The sequence below is a fragment of the Protopterus annectens genome, chromosome 4.part0 (assembly GCF_019279795.1).
Source record: "Protopterus annectens isolate FY-2018-M chromosome 4.part0, PAN1.0, whole genome shotgun sequence".
Lineage (NCBI taxonomy): Eukaryota > Metazoa > Chordata > Ceratodontiformes > Protopteridae > Protopterus > Protopterus annectens.
In genome coordinates, this window is record NC_056733.1 from 1384248530 (window position 1) to 1384270562 (window position 22033).

At 37.8% G+C, this 22033-nt stretch overlaps 1 protein-coding gene across 2 annotated transcripts in view; it reads left to right on the top strand.

The window, feature by feature from the left end:
* Window positions 1-22033, top strand: part of LOC122799866 (core histone macro-H2A.1) — a 1011703-nt gene that overhangs the window by 119989 nt on the left and 869681 nt on the right. For both annotated transcript variants that reach the window (XM_044069220.1, XM_044069221.1), the window contains exon 2: window positions 16682-16869. In XM_044069220.1, coding sequence (XP_043925155.1) covers window positions 16698-16869 — 172 coding nt within the window. In that variant the 5' untranslated portion in view covers window positions 16682-16697. The remainder of the gene's footprint in view (window positions 1-16681; window positions 16870-22033) is intronic.

Here is a 22033-nt window from a genome sequence, read left to right on the forward strand (position 1 = left end):
TCTATGGGAACATTTAGAGAAGTATTATTGTTGGTTTGGGATAGGGTTAGTGTAGAGCTTATAAAGTAGGTGTTAAATTGTGGGCTATACTGTATGAAGAATTTGTATGGTTAGGTGTTGGGATTTTAGGTTGACCTGGTTTAAATAGTTGATTTATAGAAGCCCAGAATTTTTTTAGTATTGTTTTTGTACCTTTTGTTGGGTTTAATGTAGTAGGATTTTTTATCGTTTTTGACCTGTTTCTTGGCTTTGTTTCTCAGATGACGATACAAATTGAGGGAGGTTTGGGTTTTGTTGGACTGGTATTGAGCCCAGGCTTTGTCTCTAGTTTTGAGTAATAGTTTCATTTCTTTTGTCAGACAAGAAGCATAGTTTGTTTTGATTCTAATACTTCTAGGAAGTGCTAAGCTATTTAGGATGACTAGAAATGTGTTATTGAAGTAAGATACAGCAGCATCCAGTGGGGAGTGATAATAGTGGGGACCATTTACATTGTTGCAATGTTGATAAGAATGTTTGCGGCGAGAAGTGTTTTTTGTTGCATGTCTGTCTGAATGTAGTGTTTTTGGTAATGTGTTGGCATTGTCTAACCAGGTAGGTGGTAGGTGGTCACTGATACTATCTGGGAGGCAATCTGAGTGGTAGGTGTGTGATGGTTTGTTGGCTAATATCCAGTCTAAGTATTGAATGTCTGTTAGAGTTTTGTCCACTCAGGGTGGTGATTGTTTAAGCTGTGAGAATCCAAATAGGTGCATGAAATGTAATGAGTTGTCAGCAGAACAAGTAATCCAGTCTGTTAAAGTCACCCAGACAGTGGTTTCTTGAGAGAATGTTAGAGATGTCCAGTGGAGGAAGTCCTCAATTATGGCATGATTGTTTCCAGGTGGGATGTAGATAGGTATTATAATTACAGAGTTTTTGTTGGAGTTTATTACAAGTTTGGTAAACAGCAGTTATGTGTTACTGTATTTTGGAGGGTTAGGTTCAAAGAGTTGAAGGTTGAAAGTATTTTTATAGGTGATAGCTATGCCTCCACTTCATTTTTAGTCTATCCATTCTGTGGATATTATATCCTTGGGTTAGTCTTTTACTATCCTTTATGTTGGGCTTTAGCGAAGTTTCAGTCAGGACTGTTATGTCAGGAGCATAGAGTGAGAGAGAGAGAGAGTTGCGTGAAATTTGCGTATTTTCTTTGATAGACTCCTGAGGTTCATGTTTAGAAGAAAGAGGTTTGATTTATTGTGGGTGGGAGTGATATTAATATTAGTATTTGTGTGGGGAAGTGTGTTTGGTTCCAGTGGATTATTCTTGGGACCTGGGTTAGGACAGATGTCTACGGTAAGACTGAGTTTAGTGTTCAAATGAATAACAAGGTTAGGATGTTTGAGAATAAGTTTGGTATGTTTATGAAGAACTTGTAGTGAGGTATGTTCATAAGTGTATCTGTATGTGTGAAGTGCTAGATTGGTGATGGGGAAGAAGCAGTATTATAACATACCGTGTGAGTTTGATATGATGTGGTGAAGGGATTGAAAGTGTAGGGGAGGACTGGAGGAGAAGGTGATGATAGGAAGTTGGAGTAGAGTTTAAGAAAAGAAGAGAGAGTAGAGTAGTGTGGTAGAGCAGTATGATGGAGTTAGGAGAAGACAATAGAAGGACATTAGGGGATAAGGATAGTTGGAGAGAAGGAGTGTAGGTTACACAAAAATGAAGTATCAAGCAGAGGGAACAGATTCAGGATGAGGTAAAGGGAGTATAGATTGCAGTAGATAGGCTGGAAAGAGATAGTGAGAGGTGAAAGGGAGGAGTAGAGGGAAGAGAGAGTGGTGTGGGGAAAGTAATTATTAAACAGACAATAAAAATGTACAGTAATACAGAATAAAAAAGCACTTAAACTGTATAATTATCTAAGTAATTATAAATGCAACAGAAAACAATATTTTCTTGCTTGTGAGATGGAGAATCTGATCAGAATTCCAACAATAGTATTATAAAACCATGTGTTCAGTGCAGGGATTGCAGGAGTCTTTCAATAAAGATAATAGCAGGCATCTTCACATTCTTAATATAAGCAGGAAAACAAAAAGAAGATTAGCTAGGAATTCAACAACAATTGCCAAGTTCCAAACTATAGCTAACTAAAAAAAGACGGCATGCTCCACAGGTGATGGACTCATCCACTATGGAGTCCTGCCTTTTGGCTTTCCAGAGCACTCATAACCTTTCGGAGTCAGATGGGCAGAATTATAAAGCTGCATATCAGGTGTGCTGCAGCCTACCGTGGTGACACTGTGATGTTTTCTAAATTCATCTTCTGAAAGTCCAGCTGTTCTCAATTTCTTTGCATCAAGCTGGGTAACAGCTAACCCAGCTAAATGTAAACAGGGATTGTGAAGCCCCAATCTTTCAAACTTGCAACAGTCCTGTAAAGGACTAGACCAGTTCCTTAGAAGCAGTTTAAAGCATTTTAGTTTTGCCCATGTATTACCGCAGATCTGGCCTTGTCTTTGCTACTATCACTTGCCCGTGAACATTATGGCTGCATTAAAAGTGGAATGGTCAAATGAAGCTGAACATGTCTTCATAAATCTGAAAAGTATACGATGTCTGAAACCTGTTTTTTTAGTTTTGACTTTGCCAAAGTGTACACACTGACACCTCTGACATCCGCATTGTTCCTCATCTTCTACTACATGGGACAATACTGCAACAATGCCCACTTCAGAAGTGTACATACTGACACCTCTAAAGTGGGCATTGTTGCAGTATCGTCCCATGTAGTAGAAGATGAGGAACATCTTACCTGTTTTAATAACCCAAGTCTGAGTAACCGAGAAAAGCTGTAGAAAGTAAATGTCTAGCAGTTAAATAGGCCTTCTTCACTCAGATATTATTTCATGTAAGGGGGGGGGGGGTTCACTCTCATTAGAGATGATGCCCCCTTTGGTGGCTGAATAGTAGAAAGACGATAAAACTAAGATTTCTTGGCGGACCTTAAAACTCCCTACCATTTAACTTAACAGTCATCCATTGTCTGGGTCACAGCCACCTTAATGTAAATAGACCTGCATACAGTCCATCCATGGAGGCTTGAAGTGATGGTTTCATGGTTTCATGCTTGGGGTGTGTGTCATGTGGCATAGTAGTGGTTGTTCAGGCAAGGAAGACTTGCTGCTGAGGGATTGGGTAGGGTCCGCTTACAGAGTATGTGTCACGCAGGGAGAGAAGAGGCAGAATCACCATGGAAACAAATGAGAATCAGCAGCAAATGGAAAGTTTTAAGCAAAGATAATTTCCAGTAATGCAGCTTCCTACCTGCCTATGTTCTAAACCAAGGAGAAGTGTGGTAGAAATCTCCGTACAAGCTGAACTTTAAGCAAAGAACCAACATAAAGCTTTGTACATGCACTCTGAAGTTGAGAGTGGAGAATTATTGTGTTTTGTAAACAAGGAAAACTAGCCCCTTGAGTAATCATTGTCATAAGAATCATGAATATTTGAAAGCTTGTGTGCAGATCAAAGCCTATATGTAGCCTGTTTTGAGCAGTTGAACAGGCCTCTGTTGTAATTCTGAGACTCTTAAGTGCGAGCCTGGGAATAACAAAAAAAACTAAGTACAAAAGTGCAGGAGAAAATAGAATATCAAACACTGATGTTCTCCTTTAAAGCTGTTTTTTGCAAAGAAGCAGAAAGGTCTGTCTTGTACCACTCAGCAGAAGTATAACTAGGATGGGGCAAAGGGGCAACTGCCCTGGGCGCAAAGTGTTGGGGGGTGCGGTCTGTTGATCCGTATTGCTTTTTAATGCATCCGACTTTTAAAAGCCAGTATTGCATTTGCGGTCAGAGCTGAGTGTTGTAGCATTCACTGTGTGATCTCACTGTAGCAACTGGCAAGCAGTTCAGAGCATTTCTTTTTTCTTTCTTTCTTTCTTTTTTTTTTTAATTAAAACCTTCGAGTGGTAGCACTCTGTGCAGAGTATAAACTGTAGAAACTGCTTGCAATGTAGCAAGCAGTTTCAGTACAATTAAAAATATATATTTTTTTTAACAAACATGTGAGGAAAGAGGGTGGTTGGGGTAGGGTACAGAAATGGGACCTGATTGACTCCTGGGGAAAGAGGGAGAAGACTTGTATTTGGCCAGGAGTGGACCTTTTTGTTTTTTTTTTTTTTGTTCTTTTTTTTTATCTCTATAATTGATGGGGGGGCAGGCTGCAGGTAATTAGTGGTTCGTAGATTGTGGATGATGGATGGTGGATGCACTGCAGTATTTCCTGCAGAAGTCCTTTTTTTGCTCTTCACTTGAAGAGCTGAGGGGACGGGGCACAATGTTGTCAGACCAGTACAGTGTGCCAGTTGAACTAGCTATGCCTTTGCCACACAGTGTGGGGGGCAATCCCCTCACACACACTCATGAACTCATGTATTCCAATTCCAAGATTACTGTACCGAGGAGGAAAAGGAATACGAATTAGTGATCTCGGAGTTGGTATATGCATGTCTACACTTTTGCTCATTCAGTCTTGCAGTCCTAGGACTTGCACTAATGAATCTTGGAATTAAAAGTGTTTATCCTTGAAAAAAGAACAGTGTTTTATTTTTCCCCATTTCTACAAGTCTGTGTTATTTTTCATTGTTTCTTCTAAACAAACCCTGCATTGAACTGCAGGTTATGGTATGGATATTATTGTGGGGGGTTGGAATTACTAGAAAAACACTACAGTGTATACAAAGTAGCTTTGCTTGTTTGACCAAAAGATGAGTGGAAAGGGTTGGCGGTACATAAGGAGAGATTTAACCATTGTCAGTGAAGTAGTTGCATCTGTATTATTTCTTTAGATGAAATTTGAATATCAGCTTGAGAAGAGGAAGGTTGTTTATTTTTTTTTCTAAGTTCAGCAGGCATAGCTTTCCAGCTTGAAGAGTCTTTGAGAATACTATCTTATCAGTGGCTGAAACAAGTGAGGCTCTGTGTAGTAGGGTACTTTACTGACTTCAGACCAAGTAGTTAAGGCAGGGAAGCTGCAATGTATTTCTTAGAGGGGGACAATAATGATCATTGGTATATAAACCAACTCGTCCCCCAGGAAAAATTTGTCTGTCTTATGGCCTTGCACGCCTTTGGAACTCCCTACCACCTTCCATTCGCACCACCCACAACCATTCTATTTTTAAAAGATCTCTTCATTCACATCTTGTATCCCAGTGGGAATGCTCTTGCTCCCACCCCACATAACTTACTCTTGCAAATTCCATCTTCCTTCCTTCCTCTGTTTCCTCTTGCAACTCTCCTTGTTATTCACCCCTAACTCTTACATATTAATTGCAAATTCCATCTTCCTTCCTTCCTCCGTTTCCTCCTTCAACACTCCTTGTTATTCACCCCTAACTCTTACATATTACTATCCCTATGAAAATTGGAAATAATGCTCTAAGCCACACCCCATAAGTGTCTGCTTCCGAATATGATATTATTTCTCAATATTTTCATGCTAAATTTCCTTTTAGTCTGTATTATCTATTAAGTATTTACTTGCAAATTATTTTTCTGTATCTTTAACCTTTGTATAAGAGTATAATTTGTGCAACTATTAAGAACAACTTATTGTAACCTATTTAGTTTTGGAGCTTTTCTCCCCAGGACTCCATTGAAAACGGGTTCATTTGGCCCCAATGGACTATCCTGGTAAATCAACTGCAAATAAATAAAATAAATAAATAAATTGATAAATGTAAAGGAGAGCTTGAAAGAAATGTGGCTCCTGCGATGATTGGAAGCCATTTAGCTCTATTAATAATTACACATTGGTATTTGTTGTTATGGACAAGCTGTATAAATCCTAGAATGTTATTTCTGTAGTTTGAGGTATGACTGTGTTATAATTGGAGTTTATGGTAAAGAGATAGGCCACATTTTAATCTGGCTATTAGAATATTTAGGGGTATAGTTTATCTGTTTTCTTGAGTTCAAATACCTTGTGAGTCAGTTACAGTAAGAGGCTGGGTATTAATAAATTGTTATAGAGGATCAAGCATCATTACCACATTTTTCAGATTCATTGCATAATTCTCAGTCAGCTGTCACTATTTAGACAGTACCAGTCAACATCCTTATCCTCAGAAATTTATATACAGTTGACTGAACAATGTGTGCAAGATGTGAACTTTTTCTGTGCATCATACAGCTCTGACATACATTTTAGACTACTGATAAGTATCTGGTTTGTGTATTGACTATGAAGATATTTGGAGTTGTATTCATTGCCTTTTACAAGTTGTAGTGATCAAAGATTTTGGACATACCATCAATTTTTGTCGAGGCATTTATGAACCAAGTTATTGATATCGTACCAGTCAGAGTCTGGGCCATCTCAAAATATGCATTAGAATCCTTCAACACTTAGTAAGCAAGCTTTATAATTCATCCCATAGTAGCATACATGCGGTAAAGTGCAGTGAGAAAGGTTTTTGTGTTTATAACCAAAGTCAGGTGAAATAATTTCAGCTAGTGTGGGGCTCAGTGACAGCACAAAGGCATTGTCTTATAATCTTTAGATTATCTGAAAGCATACAGGGACTGTTAATGAAAATGTTATATAGTTTGTATTTTCCAGGTCCAAATGGTACATGCATGGAACACTGACAGAGAGCAGAAAGCTGCATCTTCCATGTTAATTGCACTGAGCAACCATGCATAAAACTGGAAGAAAGAGAACACCTGTGTATATGTAACCGACCCTTGTTGTACGTGTTATGAATATTTCAGGTGTCAAGTATGTGCACATGTTTGTGTTCCAAAAATGACCCCTGTGGAACAAATCAGTATTCTGAACATTTCATGTGTGATTTTCAGCATGACAGTAAATATGAGTACACTCAGTTGCATTATGGTGATAAGTATGAGTGTACTTTTGACCTTAGGGATGGGTGGATTTCTCATATAACATTAACTTCAAAATAATACCAAAGATGGAATGAAGGGGTTCATTTGAATGAATTTTTCATTCAACTGACAGATGTTCATCATACTGATCATTGCTGCAGTTGCCTTACCTGTATGAGTTATATCCTACCAAGGATATAATGGTCGGCCAGCTTCCAAAGATTCAAGGCACTTTCCACTGGCCCGAACTGTCAGGCAGCTCGAGCTGAGCCTACTAAAAGTCAAGTCTGGATGTGAAGCCCTTCAGAGCTTTACTGACAAGGCATACTAATAAATAATGATTTAATCCCCAAATACAATTATTTGCAGATGACATCCCATTAACTTTGACTGATTGCAGTTCTTCTGTTATTGCAGTATTCCAAGCAGTAGAAATATTCCAGAAGAAATCAGGACTTAGTTTTAATGAGAATAGGACTAAAATACTGCATGTTAATTATAATATTAATAAAGTAGATACATAAATATATTGTGAAAGATGGTAAAATTACTTAAGGATAATCTTATCTGATAATATTAAAAATATAACAACTCTTAATTATAATAACAATTTAAATTCCATAAAACAAACTCTTAATAAATGGAATATTTTATTCACTATGGAAGAGAGACTGTCCTTAATTAAAATCATTATCCTTCCAAAAATTCTATATATAATACAATTTTTATCCCTCCTACTCCCCAAAAAATATAAAAGAAGAGAGGCTCTCCTTAATTAAAATGATTATCCTTCCTAACATTTTATATATAATACAATCTTTATCCTTCCCACGCCAAAAATATAAAAGAGTATAATTCTTTGTTTCTGAGATTGTTATGGTTTCCTAATAAGCCTAGATTGGATTTAAACCATCACGTTGGAGATTGGACATTGGGTGGTATTGGTAGTTCAGATTTAGAATTATATTCCTTATCCTCAATTGTTAAGACAACAATTTTTTGGTTAAATAATAATTATAATGCCAAATGGAAAGATATTCAGGGAGGTATTTGTGTAAATCCAATAATTTAACAAAATCATATTATACTAAAATGGCTACTAATAAATGTCATTGGTTATTAAAAGACTATTTTAAGAAAATAAAAACAAACCAGTACACTATATCTTATATATTTATATAATAACAACTTCCTTTAAAATTTTAATTTTCAGGAACCCTGAATATAAAGCATGGATTTTCTTTGTATTTCCAATTGCCTACACTCAAAATAGTATTAATACATTTAACAACAACTACACTTAATGACAAAAACCTGTTATACTGGTCTCAAATACTAGACAATGGGAAGTTACAAAATGTTGACCGTATCATTAATAAGTTTGAGTTAAGCAAAGACGTGGTTAGAAATTTAAAATTGTAGACGGTTGAATATAAGATTAATCTAGTGCAACCAATAGTTAGAAATTCTTTCCTCATATTCATTGATTTGCTCATTATACTAATGCACCAGAATATAATTGGAAAGGGGTTTCTATCTAAAATATATAAGGTACTTACAAAAGCAGCAGTATGTCACAGAGAAAGCTATTGGGATTCATTTAGACTTGTTAATAATAACTCCCCAAGTGAAGATGATAAAAAACTAATACTGCAGCCTTCAAAACAAACTACTTCATCACTAAGGCGGAGGATATTCTCTTGGAAGTTCTTGCATAGAACCTTTATCACACCACATAAACTTGAGCTTATGTTTAATAAAGACTTAAGATGCTGGAGATGTAAACTGAATGTTAAAGTTGGCTGGCAGCATATGTTTTACAACTATATAAAACTTAAAACATATTGGAATAATATGAATTCTCTCTTACAGTCTGTTTTTAATGATACATTTATTCTAAATCTCTTATTTTATTTAATACACCTATTCCCAGTTTTGTCACGAAAATAAAATACCCTCTTTTATGGAGTATCTTAACGTTAACAAGAAGAGTCATCACCAAGAACTGGAAGAATCAAATGACTCCTACTGCGAAGGAATTTGTACACTTGGCAACTGAAGTTTGTCATCTTAAAGTTGCCATGATCAAGACAAGAACATCTAGAATCACCTCTTCATATAATATATGGTTGAAATTCGAAAAACTGCTAGATAAACAGACTTTAATAATTACCTAACAACTAGTCTTATCATATTTATTTTTCCGTTTAAAAAGCTTTGTTTTATAGTACACACCACTGTAAATAAGTTAGTTGTTCATCATTGTTCTTATAGAATGTATATTTGTTTTACAATATTTCTATCATATATTAATGTTTTGTTGTTAAAATTTAAAACAGTTGAGGGAAAAAAAAGAGTATGCTCCTCACAAGCTTTTAAGGATCAATGGTAAGATTGTGCTGTTCCTTTGTTGGGCAATTGTTCCCTTTTTGGAAAACAAAACTTCCATTTTCTTAATTGTGTTGCTGTTTTATTACTGTCTTCTTCAGAAAACTTATTTTAAAGCTAGGAGTATTCTGTTTTGACTGTCACAATATTGAAACTTACTTTTAAGTGGAGTGTTCATTTTTCCAGTCAGTTTAAAATTGGTATGAAGTAACTTTTTTATGTGGAGATCTTTTTTTTTGATTTTTTGGGGCTGGCATAGTGTTTTAAAGTTTTTTTTTTTTTTTTTTTGCTATGTTTTTCTGTCAAGAAAGTAACTTTTGTAGACTGGTAGTGCTTACTGATATTTGTTTCTTGCCTTCCCTGGGAAAGAGGCAACATTTTAAGTTTGATCATAGAACAGATTACTGGTCTGATGGTTGATTCTTCCTCTAGCCACAAAAAGAAAAAAAAAATACAGCCTTTGCCACCACAGCAGGCTAGCAGTTTGCTTCAGCCCAGGTGGATGACTCTGCTGTGGCCATTTGTTTGTACCTCAGACCACCCATCTTTTAACCTGAATCCCTCTGGTGTACCACCTAGAGCCACTATGGACTGGGGGTTAGCCGCATCCTCTTCAGCTGTTGGGGTCCCCTCAATGGGCAAAGGTAAGCCACTCTTGACAGTCTTGTGAGATGAAACAAGGAGGTTTTTGCCTGTTGTTTCCGAATGCTGTACCCATCCCGGGGAAACTGTTGCTGCAATTAGTAACATGGTTGGCCCCCTTTTTCCTGTCAAAAAGAATGAGAAAATAGGAGTATTTTACTTGGTTTGGTGTAAGAGTTTATTTCAGGCTTTTGATCCTTCTTTTAAAGTACTGTGTGATAAAATAAAAAAATGATACCACTTTTCCTGAAAAGATTCAAGATTCTGACTCTGAACAGGAAGATGCAGGAACAGATACAGTTTTTTCCCCTCAGATTTCCGATTCAGACTCAGAGGAGAGCTCAGCTTGTGATTCTACCTGTGATGGTATCTCTTTCTATGCATCTGTTTTTAAAATGTGCCAGTGTTTTCAGTGGGAGAACAGTGAGTTTTCACAGTCCCTCAGAAAATACTATGAGTTGTTACATAAGGATTTTCCAGATCTTATAGCTATTCCTCCTGTACTGCCTTCTTTAGAGGATGTTTATATTGCTGCCTGGAATTTTCCTGATAGTCAGCCAGCTGCCCCAACAAAAGCAAATAGAATTTATAAAGTTTCTTAGTCTTTTAAATGTATATACACTGTTCCCAAACCTGACCCATCAGCTATAGCTTTAATTGATCCCACTGCTGCTGAGTACCTAGTCAATTCTATTTCTGCTTTTTCTGATAAGCATTGGAAAATTGTTGATAGGTATTGGAAAAAGTGTATATTTCTGCAGCTCTGATTTTCTGAATTTTAAATGGTCAGGCTGATATGTTAAAATTTGCTTCAATTGTGAAAGTATGAGGAATGTTTTATCTGCAGTTACTTCTTGTGAGGAAAGATCTGCTGTAAATAACTTAGCTTCTTATTTTGCACAGGTCACCGTTGACTGTTTTCAGTGTGTCTATGACTCTTTTGATACCTCTTTCAGGGCTATGGCCACCCAAATTGTTTTGAGGAGATTTTCTTGTCAGCATTTTCATTATTTATTTATTTATTTATTTATTTATTTTACATTTGTTAACCGGGAAAAATCCGACTGGATACAATGTCCTTTTTCAGCGGAGGCCCGGGGAGAAAAGCTCCATCATTATACAAAAATACAGACATTTCCAAAAATTATAATATTACAGAGAGAGAAACAGTCATAAGTCAAACAAACAATCAGGTTGCAAAATTCCTTTGTTAACAATGCATATAAGGAAATAAAAAAAAAAAATGAAGACAATGAACAATTCAAGTAGATAATAGAGACTAAGAAATGTCAGTCAGGAGATGAGCATTGGCAAAGCCAGTGCTTCTGATAGTGGTGAAACAGTTGTTTCTTGAAATGGGGTAGGGAGGTAGAGGAAAGAATACTGGTGGGAAGAGAGTTCCAGACTTTTCCAACGGCGTTTGGAAAGAGTGCATCTCCTCCAGTATTGTAAGCTTTGACCATCTTTATGAGTGGTCTTTTTGCAGAACGTAGACTGTTAAGATTAGAGTATAGAAGGACTAGGTTGTGAAGTGAAGGACAATTGTCGGGGTTTTTGAGAATTTTATATACCTCAGTGAGTTGGGTAATTCTAACAAGGTTGGGGAGTTCAATCCATGTTAGGTTTTTGATGTTAAAATCAGATTTTAAATTCACCCTTGGACAGAGTTTTAGCGTTTGGCCCCTCTGCTGCAGAGGTGAGATGATCAAAAAATGTGATTAAGGGGGAAGCTCATTTTCAAATTTTCCAAAGGATTTTGTATCTCTTTATCCAGTTTTGGGAAAAAGCAGAATATGTAGTCTAAAAAAAATACAGGTAAACAGATGTTTAAGAAGAAATGGTATGGGAGTCAAGAAAACTTGTGACCCCCTCCCACGCTGGCCCTTGTTTTCTTCAGAAAGTTTGAATTTCCATTTTTCTCTTTGGCAATCGATAGTTTCAGACAAAGGTTTTCTGAAAATAATTCAGCAAGGTTACAAATGTCTGTGGTTGGGAATTCTTCCTTTTCCGGGCATTATTCCTCATCCACCCAGATCAGACTCTTTTGTTTCCATTGGTTCTTCATCACATGCTTTTCCTAGGAGTGATAGAGCCAGTTCCTCCTTCCCAGGTGGGGAGAGGTTTTTATTATGGGATGTTCTTTGTCTCAAAGAAAGAAAATGCTTGGAGACCAGTTCAGAATCTTTCTTAAACCTGTTTGTTTTATTGCCAAAAATGAAAATGATGCCACTTCACAGCCTGTTCCATCTTCTTCCTCTTTCAAGTGTTCCTGATAATACTAGACTTAAAAGATGCTTACCGTGACATCCTTATTCATTCAGTCATCAGACATTTTTTAAGGTTTTGTGTGTCTGGATCACATTTCCAGTTCTCTGCCTTACTCTTTGGACTAACATCTGCACCTAGAGTGTTGACAAAGTGTCTAGCTCCAGTTATAGCTCATTGCAGGCTACTTGATATCCATATTTTACCATATTTAGATGACTTTCTTATCTTAGCAGGGTCTTTTTCAAAGTGTCAGGAACCAGTGTCTTGGTTGAGAGATCTCTTAAAGAAGTTGAGATTCCAAGAAAACATATAGAAGAATGGAGCTTTTCTCCTCTGGCCTCTGCTGAAAAGGGGCTTTGGCTCAGTCGGATTAACCTGGTCAACAAATGCCAAATAAATAAATAAATAATAAGTAAAAGTCTTTCTTGACTACTTCATAGTGTGCTGTGCCCCTGAGATGTCAGCTGTACACCTCAGTTCAAAGAACTTTTCTTCTACAGGAAAAAAATTGTTGATATCTAGATCTATTTCTAAGGTTTTCCACTCAGACTTTGATTACCGAAAGAGAATGCCTCAGTATTTTGGGTCTCATAGCATCTATGATTCTCATGATATCCCTGGCAATACACATAATAAAGATACAGTGGTATCTGAAATCTCTTTGGTCCCAGCATCACCAGCCTTTGTATTTTTAAATCCCAGTATTGGGGGCTGTCAGAGCAGAAATATTTTGTTGGAGACAATAGATATCCTTAAATCCAGGTCTCCTCATCTCCCCTCCCTGCTACAACGTCTTGGACTTTGCTTGGGGAACAATTTTAAGAAGGATAGAAATGCAGGGGTGTGGGACACTAAGTATGGATGCAATCACATAAATATCAAGGAGATGCTTACCCTGCCCAAGGCAGTCCACATTGTCAACCATCTTTCATCTTCAGGACCTGTTCAAGTGGTTACAGACAATAGCATATTCATGTGGTGAATCAGCAAGCAAGGGGGAACTAGGTCATACCCCCATTACAGATTAGCCGTGTTAGCTTGGGATATAGCTTCATAGCCCAAACTCACTTTCAGGCATCCTACATTCCATCAGAGCAAAACTGTGTGGTAGACAAGCTGAGCAGGACCAGGGCAGACCTTCAAAAATGGAAACTAGATTGGGGGTTTTCCAATATTTGGTCCATCTGTGGATAGTTCCTCAAGTAGACCTCTTTGCCTCCTCTTTGAACAATCAACTGTGAAGATTCTGTTCCAGGGCTCAATGCATTAAGGCCTGGAAGACAGAGGCTTTTTCTTTTCCTTGAACGGGAATGTTCCCGTATGCTTTTTCACCTTTTCCACTGATATCCCAGGCACTTCAGAAGATTCAGAAGGAGTCTCCATCATCATTGTGGTGACTCCTTTCTAGCCCAGGCAACCATGGTTCTACCTTCTTTTGGAAATGCCACAAAGCAGAGAAAAATCGAGAACTAGTAATAAATCACAGTTCACCTAGTAGGAGCCCTTCTTTTGGAAATGGCCAGGGGAAATTACCAAAAGGTCCCTCACAGACTGGATCTAATCACACAATAACAGAGGTGTTTGATACACCCTGACATCAGTCAACATCATTTGGCTGCCTGGATGACAGGATCTCATTTCCTTTTTGGCACCTTTTTACCGAGGATGTGCAGCAGGTACCAATCAAGTCAAGAAGGCTTCCTACTAGAAAGTCATATATTAGCAAGTGGAAAAGGTGTTCTGGTTGGTGCCATTGACTTAACCAGCACCTATTTGGAGCTAGTTGTGCTCTGGATTTATAATATTTGTGTGAGTTAGTATTCCCTGGCCTTTCTTATTTCTCTGTCAAGGTTCATTTATCAGCCATTTCAGCATGACTATCCATGGATCCTCCTCTTTCATAGCAGTCTGTTGTCAAAATGGTTTTGAAAGGGGTTTTGCATAAAAGATCTGAAAGAAAACTAGTGGCTACTCCTTGGGATCTTGATTTTGTGTTAGAAAAGTTAACACGTCTCCATTTGAACTGGTTAACCTGGCTGACTTGACAAGGAAAACAGTTTTACTGATTGTTTTGACCTCTGCAAGAAAGGTTTCAGACTCACAAGCTCTTATTGCTAGTCAACTCTATCTCATTTTCCAAAGAGACTGGGTTTCTTTGTGAACTAATCCTTTTTATGCCTAAAGTGGTATCCAAGTTTACTTTAATCCAAACTATCCATCTTCCTGTTTTTTTTTTCTGAAACTAAGAATGAGGGAGAGAAAGGATATTTCATACCTTGTTTATCTACAGACACCTCAGGTACTATCTCGACAGAACTAAATCTTTAAAATCTTCTGATTAATTGCTAATTTGTTGTGAAGGTAAGAAGAAAGGACAACTTTTGTCAAAACAAACTTTCAAAATGGTTGTCTAAGGCGATACTTTTTTGTTGTACTCACCATAACAAAACTTTTTCCAGACAAGGTCAAGGCCCTTTCTTCCAGGACCTTGGCTTCATCTCTGACTTTTTGGAAAGGGTTGGATTCTAGAAGTATTCTTGAAGTTGTTGCTTGGTCCTCCGTACATATTTTTACAAAGCACTAAAAGCTTGATTCCTTCTCTATGTGCAGATAAGGCTTTTCTAGGACCATTCTTCTCCTTCCACCTCCCAAATGTAGTTAACTAGGGTAATCTACCCATATTGCTAAGGCTGCTGCAGCAGCAGTGAACAGTATGATGAACAGTTGTATAAGTAAACTTAGCATAACAGTATATGTTTGAATGATCAGTGCTGCAGTAGCTGCCCCCTCCCTCCATCACCCCTTGTATTTGGTCTGTTTTTATGTCAGCATGTGGACATTTATTTTTTGTTGTTTCTAGTATTGTCCATTCAGGGCTCAGACTCTCTCTGTATGCTGGCAGGAAAGCTCTGAAGGACTTTGTGCCCAAACATGTCTTTTAGTCAGCTCAGCTTGAGTGGCCTGACAGTTTAGGGGCATGAAAGATGCCCTGAAGCTTTGGAAGCAGGTTGGCTGTTATATCTTTGGTAGGATATTACCCTCATAGCTAAAGCTACTGGAACAGTGATCATTCAAACATCTACTGTTATGGTAAATGTACTTAAACAACTGTATTTTCTTCTTCGGGAGGGAAGATCAGAGTTGTAAATGTCTTCAGGATGTCTGAATCTTGGCACTGCTGACCCTATGCACAAAACACCTCAACAGTACCTTTGTACTGAGCATGCATTTGTTATGTATGAAACAGAAAAAAAAACACTTTTGGATATTAGAATGGTTTAACTTTGGTACCATTCAATATCTGTATGCAACCTTCAGAAAATATTTTTAGACTGGCTGTGTGGTGGACGAATTTTTCTCCTGTGACAGAACTGACCTTGGTTTAAGTAGGAAATTCAGTGGCTGGAGGACCAAACTTGGAGGAGTGGGAGAAAATAGCTAATGCAGATTTGTCCATTCTTAAAGAGAAATCTGGCACAGTTCCATCATAGAGACATCGCCTGATGCCCTGAGGTATAGTAGCTCTAAATACCTGGACTCAGCAAGATATGACCTCAGCAAAAAAAGTACAGGTGTATTTTTTAAGAATCATAAGTATGTGGAATGTGTCCACACACTTCACTCACCATTGCAGACAGTGCACCACACTTTATTTCCTAACAGGAGGAGAGGGGAATTAGGGTCAAAAGCCTTCAATCTGTTGAGTGATGGACATAAATCCAGGACTGCTTATTCCAGCACATGCACCACATAGCCAGCAGTCTGACAGTCTAGGGGCTATGGAGAAATGAACGAGTGAAACCTGAGCAGAAAGACTTGATGGCTGTGGGGCAGTGAACCTCACCAGGGAAAAAACATGTACAGAGGAGCTGTAACATTTCTAACACATAGTAAGGTTGACTTATTCACGCTGGATCACACAGTCATATTTTTTGTCATGTCTGTTTTTGTTATTGTAGTTCATAGGACATCCTTTGTTATATGTTGAGCACTGCAGATACAATGCTTGAAATTTTTTTCTAAGTTGATAAGACATAAGAATTATTTGTAGGATGAAAATGGCCTGTAACATAGAAGTGCTTAGCGAACCAGAACTATAGGTTGCTTTTAAGTTTATGTATACTGTAAATTGTCAGATGGCTTGAAACTCAGAAACCAACATGGATTTTAAAGTACAGCTACTCAGGCATTCAGACCTCATGCGCCCTTTTGCAGGACCTACGTTATGGAAGTTAGATGCCTGGCTGATACACAGGGGTAATGAGTATTTAAATAAGAGAGTGGTTTATCCAACAGGCAAAGCATTTTAAACTGTCTAAATCAAGTCAAAGTAGCACTGAGCTCTCCAGTGTCTGAATTTTCATCTTTCTCATTATCTTACTGTCAGAGATTACTAACACTTGAAGTATACAATTAAAATATAGCAGTATATCCAGGTCTGGATAAACTATAAAACGTTTATATGCCCCTTTCCATTAATTTTATATGATTTCCATTTTAGATTTACATTCAGCACAATGTCAAGCAGAGGTGGAAAAAAGAAGTCCACTAAGACCTCTAGGTCTGCAAAAGCTGGAGTAATTTTTCCTGTTGGAAGAATGTTACGTTACATTAAGAAAAGTCATCCAAAGTATAGAATTGGTGTTGGAGCTCCGGTGTATATGGCGGCTGTTCTTGAGTATCTAACTGGTAGGTATACTCTTGAAAGAAAATGTATCCAATATGATGTAACGGCCTCTAATGCTCTACAAGTTAAGTCCATGTGACCTGATCTATTAAAAAAGGTTAATGTGAAAACATAATTCTGTATCGCAGTTGTAAGGCAGTTATGTTATCATGTTCTTCCTGTCTTCTAAATGTGCGTATATTATGCATGTAGTAGGAAGAGAAAGTCTGCTGTATGGTATCTGAGATGAGGAGGTCAATCCTCATCAACATTCAGGATTAAAACTGACAGTTTTTAGTCTGTTTGGCATCTGAAACATTCCTAAGCTACTAATCCCTCCCATTTTGCCAACAAGCTTCTTGTCCAGATCTGCTTTGCCCCGCACAGATGCTTGTATCAGGGAAATGGACCTAGACCAGATCAGTTTCTAATTCTTTTGAGAGAGAATTTTTCTGTTTTGTTTGTGATCATTCATACCTTTCCTGCCTTGCTTCTGACTTTTACATGAATACTTTTCAATTTTCTCTTTTTGTTGAGGTCTTTCCACAATGGTTTCTCTTGTTTTTTTTTTTTTTTTCCCCTCAGCATAATGTCACTTTTTGTGCTTTGCCCTTTTAATGTTTAAATATTAGTCTTTTCTTAAAAAAATCATAGTTACTGGGATTAACTATCATATCTAGTTTTCAGAAACTTTTTTCTTGGTTCTGAATTAATATGTGAGTGCATTTGATGTTGCTGGTTACCTTCTTGGCAATCACAATATTTGCCTGTTGAGAACTATTTTTTTTTTTTTGCCATTTCACTGTCACTTGGGAGTCTTGCAAATTTGTAAGTATGGATAACAGAACCTTCAGAAAATGTAGATGTAGACATAAAAGCCCACTTCAGAACAAGCACTTTTGTGTGCAACTATTTTAGGAGGAATGCATTTTGATGAACCGTGTAAGATGCAAGTGTTTTAACTTCTGTGACTATCTCAGAAAGAAACAATACGATTTTATTACCTAAGTATAAGGAAGCTTCTGTTTTTGCAGTTGATGGGGCTTCATGCTTGCACTGTCAGTTCGAATTAGACCCAAAGACTGATCTAGGCAAAAATAAAGAAAAAAGCCACATTAAAAAGCCTAACTTGGGCAAACCTGAAAAAAATTGTCAGAGGTAAAGTTGTAGAGCGCTTTGGTTCCTCGTCAGTTGAAGGACAGAAGAAATTCCTTTTTTTCTTCTTCAGTAGTTTCTAATCTCCCAGTTACAGCAGTATCAAAACATTATTCTAGAAACTGTAGTAGGACTGATTGTACTTAATCCATTGTCTAATGGAGAAGTAAATAAAATGTTTATTCTCTTTAGTCTTCATCTATCAGGTCTTGTAGGTATCAATAGGGCTTTTCTGTGCCTACTGAGGTTGATTATCAGAAGATGGTGACACCATTCATAGAGGTGTAGCAAATGATGTCTCAAGGACCTTCCCCAGGTACCAGGGCAGACAATGGCCTTTTTTTCTTCACTTCCAGCTTCTTGGTTCTCCTTACCAGGCTTCATACTAGTTCTGGTTACAGTCAGACCAGATGCTGAACCACAGACACTGGTGCTGACATCCAGCGGAAACTTGGCTGTAGCTATAATCCCAGTCTTGTAGTTTTCAACACTGAAGTCCTCAATGTTGACCTTGCTGCTGACAGCAGCTTTGCTGTTGATGTATCCAGTGTTCAGGGGAGCCTTTGATCCTGGGGTTTGAGCTTTGCCATTTGGCATCTATGTTGGATTCAGTTCCATCAGGGTTGCTGTTGATGTTTCTGAGGTTGGATTTCTAGACTTTAGGCTAGGTGCCTTAAACATTAGCCTTTGTGTAGAGAAGTGGTTTGGTCTTGACAGTTATTGTCAGGCCCTTGGGGTTCAGCCATGGGACTGAACCTTATTATCAAGTTCAAGTGTATTAAGATGTTTTTTAACAAAACATGGTACATAATGAAAAATAACAATAAAAATAGAGAAAGTATGTAAAAACATAGCATAAATATGTCATTAATAAGCATCACTCTACACCATCATATTCTTGGTCAAATGGATATATCTTTAAGACCTGTCCAAAGTTGGCCAGGGAGGAATATTCACTGATCCTAGCAGGTTTCGACCACAGCCACTCAAGACTGATACTTTTTATTTTATTTTATTTTACATTTGTTGACTGGGCTGGTCCAACTGGATATATGTCCATTTTCAGCAGAGGGGAAGAAAAGCTCCAAAAGCATACATTAATAACAGAGAAAAAAACAATTAGGTATGAGAATATTCATTAGCATATATTTGCAGAAGAAATATTAAAAATTAACTACAAAAAAACTACAAATTAAAAGGTGTACAAATTGAACATGATAGAAGAAACAGAAGTGTTAGTTGAAGTTCTGTAATCAGAAAAAATAGGAAGTACTTGGGAGGATATAGAAAGCTAGTCAGGGTTAGTACATGGGCAGAGCCAGTGGGTTGTGAGGTGAGATTTGAGTTGGGATTTAAAGCAGGGAGGAGAAGAGAGTGCAGTGAGATTGTCAGGAAGGGAGTTCCAGATTTTTCCTACTGTGTTTGAGAACAAAGAGTTTCCGGCCATGTTGTAGGATTTACAAGTGGAAATAAGAAGTTTATTAAAATACGTAGGCTTTTAAGATTGCAGTAAGGAGTAATAAGAGTAGTGAGTATGGGAGTATTAAAGGGTTTGTACAGGATTTTATAGGCTATGGAGAGTTGGTGAAATAAAATCAGGTTTTGTAGCTCAAGCCATCCTAATTGGATTAAGTTTATGCAGTGGTGAGTTCTAAAAGTAAAGCCAGAGGGAAATCTAGCAGTACTGTTGTAGGCAACAGCCATTTTGCTGAGGTTAGCTTTGGACAGACTAGTGTAGGTAGACGAGGCATAAAGGAGGGAGGAAATTAGGTATGACTGGGCGATGGATGTTCTGGCAAGTGGGAGTAAGGAATGGTTTAATTCTGTACAATGAGCCTAGTTTTCTGTTAATTAGTTTTATAGTGTTGTTAAGGTGAGTGTCAAAGCTTAGATTGTTGTCAGTCACCACTCCTAGGAGCCTGGTAGTTGGGTTGGGGGAAATATTGGTGCCATTACTTGACAAGACAGAGAAGATGAGTGGAGATGATTTACGGATGGGGGGAAAAGTAATAATTTGGTTTTCTTGGGGTTTAAGATTAAGCATTGTTTTAGGAATCACATTTCTGCAGTTTGGAATGTCTGTTGGGTGATAGAGTGAAGTTCGGAGGGGGAAGAGGCAGAACAAATCAGAGTAGAATCATCTGCGTATTATATACAGGTTGCAAGAGGAATAGTAGTATGAAGATCATTAATGAAAATTGAAAACAGAAGAGGGCCAAGAATTGAGCCTTGGAGGACTCCAAGGGAAATGGATAGGTGGTTGGATAAGTTATTATGCCAAAGAACTGCCTGCTGTCTGTTATGAAGATAGGAGTGGAACCACTTTATAGCACTTGTGTCTAGCGCAAAAGATTTAAGTAAGTTTATTAGTATCTCGTGATTGACTATATCGAAGGCTTTGTATAGATCAATAAAGAGAGCTAGAGGTAAGGATGCTATTATTCCGTTTTTTTGTTGATGCAGTCAGTGAAGGAAAGGAGGGCTGCTGTGGTGCTGTGGAATGGTCTAAAGCCATGTTGACAGTCAGCTAGTAGATTGTAATTTAAGAGGTGATTTAGAAGTTGTTTTTGGATGCATTTTTCCATGATTTTAGCTAGGGGGGAGAGTAAGGCTATGGGTCGGTAGTGTGAGAGTTCAGTTGAGTTACCACCTTTATGCAGGGGAATAATATGTTATATTTTCCAGATTGAAGGAATGTAGCCTTCAATGATGATTCTGTTAATTAGGATGGAAATGGGATAGGCTAATGTTTTAGCTGCAATTTTTAGATGTTGAGCTGGTAGCTGGTCAGCTGATAGAGAGGAGGATTTCAGTTTGTGGAGCAGAGAACATATTAGTGATGTGGGTACAGGTTGCAGTTGGAATAAGAGAATAGAAGTATTAGAGGAGGTGGACAGGGAGGGTATATCTGGGGAAAGCTGATTAGATAGAGACTGGACAGTTTCAGTAAAGAAGGTATTGAAGGTATCAGCAGTTTGTTTTGGGTTGTTTTAGGAAGTGCCTGAGGGGCATGGGGTGTCAGAGTGGCCAGGCTTTAAGAGTTTATTTATTCCTGCCTAGAACTTTTGCGGATTATGTTGGTTAGCTTTTTGTAGATGGCAGTAGTGGTTTCTTTTATCTAGATGTATGGCTGTTTTTGTAATGTTTCTTATTTGCCTAAAGTTTAGTTGGTCGATGGGATCTTTAGTTCTATGGTATTTAGTCCAGAGTTTATTTTTCAGAATAATTTTATGCCTTGTGTCCTTTGATAGCCAAGGTGCGGGTTTTGAGCTAATTCTGACAGATCTTGAGGGAGTGTGTGAGCCTAGAATAGATAGGAACTTTGAGCTGAAGTATGAGAGAGCATCATCCAGTGGAAGGTGTTTAAGAGGGGACCAGTTACAAGCTCTAAGTTCAGCTTTGAAGGTTTCATGGTTAAAGTCTTTATTAGTTCTGACCATTTTGAATTTAGGTGGGTTAGGGGTATCAGTTTTATGTCTTGATTAAGTAAGTAAGCGCATTGTCACTTACGTCATCAGGTAGTGTTCCTACTGCATAAGTTTAGTGGTGACGATTAATCAGAATCCAGTCTAATATGCTTTCTTTGTTATTAGGTTTGTTAGTTCTGGTGGGAGCTTGAATGGTTTGTATAAAACCATGGAGATTTAAGAGGGTGGGAGGGGCTACTGAGGTGCAGGTTATCCAGTTGAGGTTGACATCACCCAGGACTATGGTTTCTTGTGGGAAATTAATGGAGAGCCAGCTGAGGATTTCTTCTAGGGTACTGATGTTATTTCCAGGGGGAAGGTATAAGCAGATTATGTAGATGGATTTATGGGTATTAAGCTGAAGTTTGGAGATAAGGATTTCGGCATTACTTACAGAGGGAGGTTTATCATGTAAGACAGTAATTTGCATCCCTGTTTTGTAAATAATTGCTATCCCACCACCCTTTTTAGCTTTACGGTCCAATCCGTGGTGTTATAGCCAGGGGGAATAATCTCACTGTCTTGGGTTGCTGGTTTAAGCCAAGTTTCAGACAGGCAAAGGATG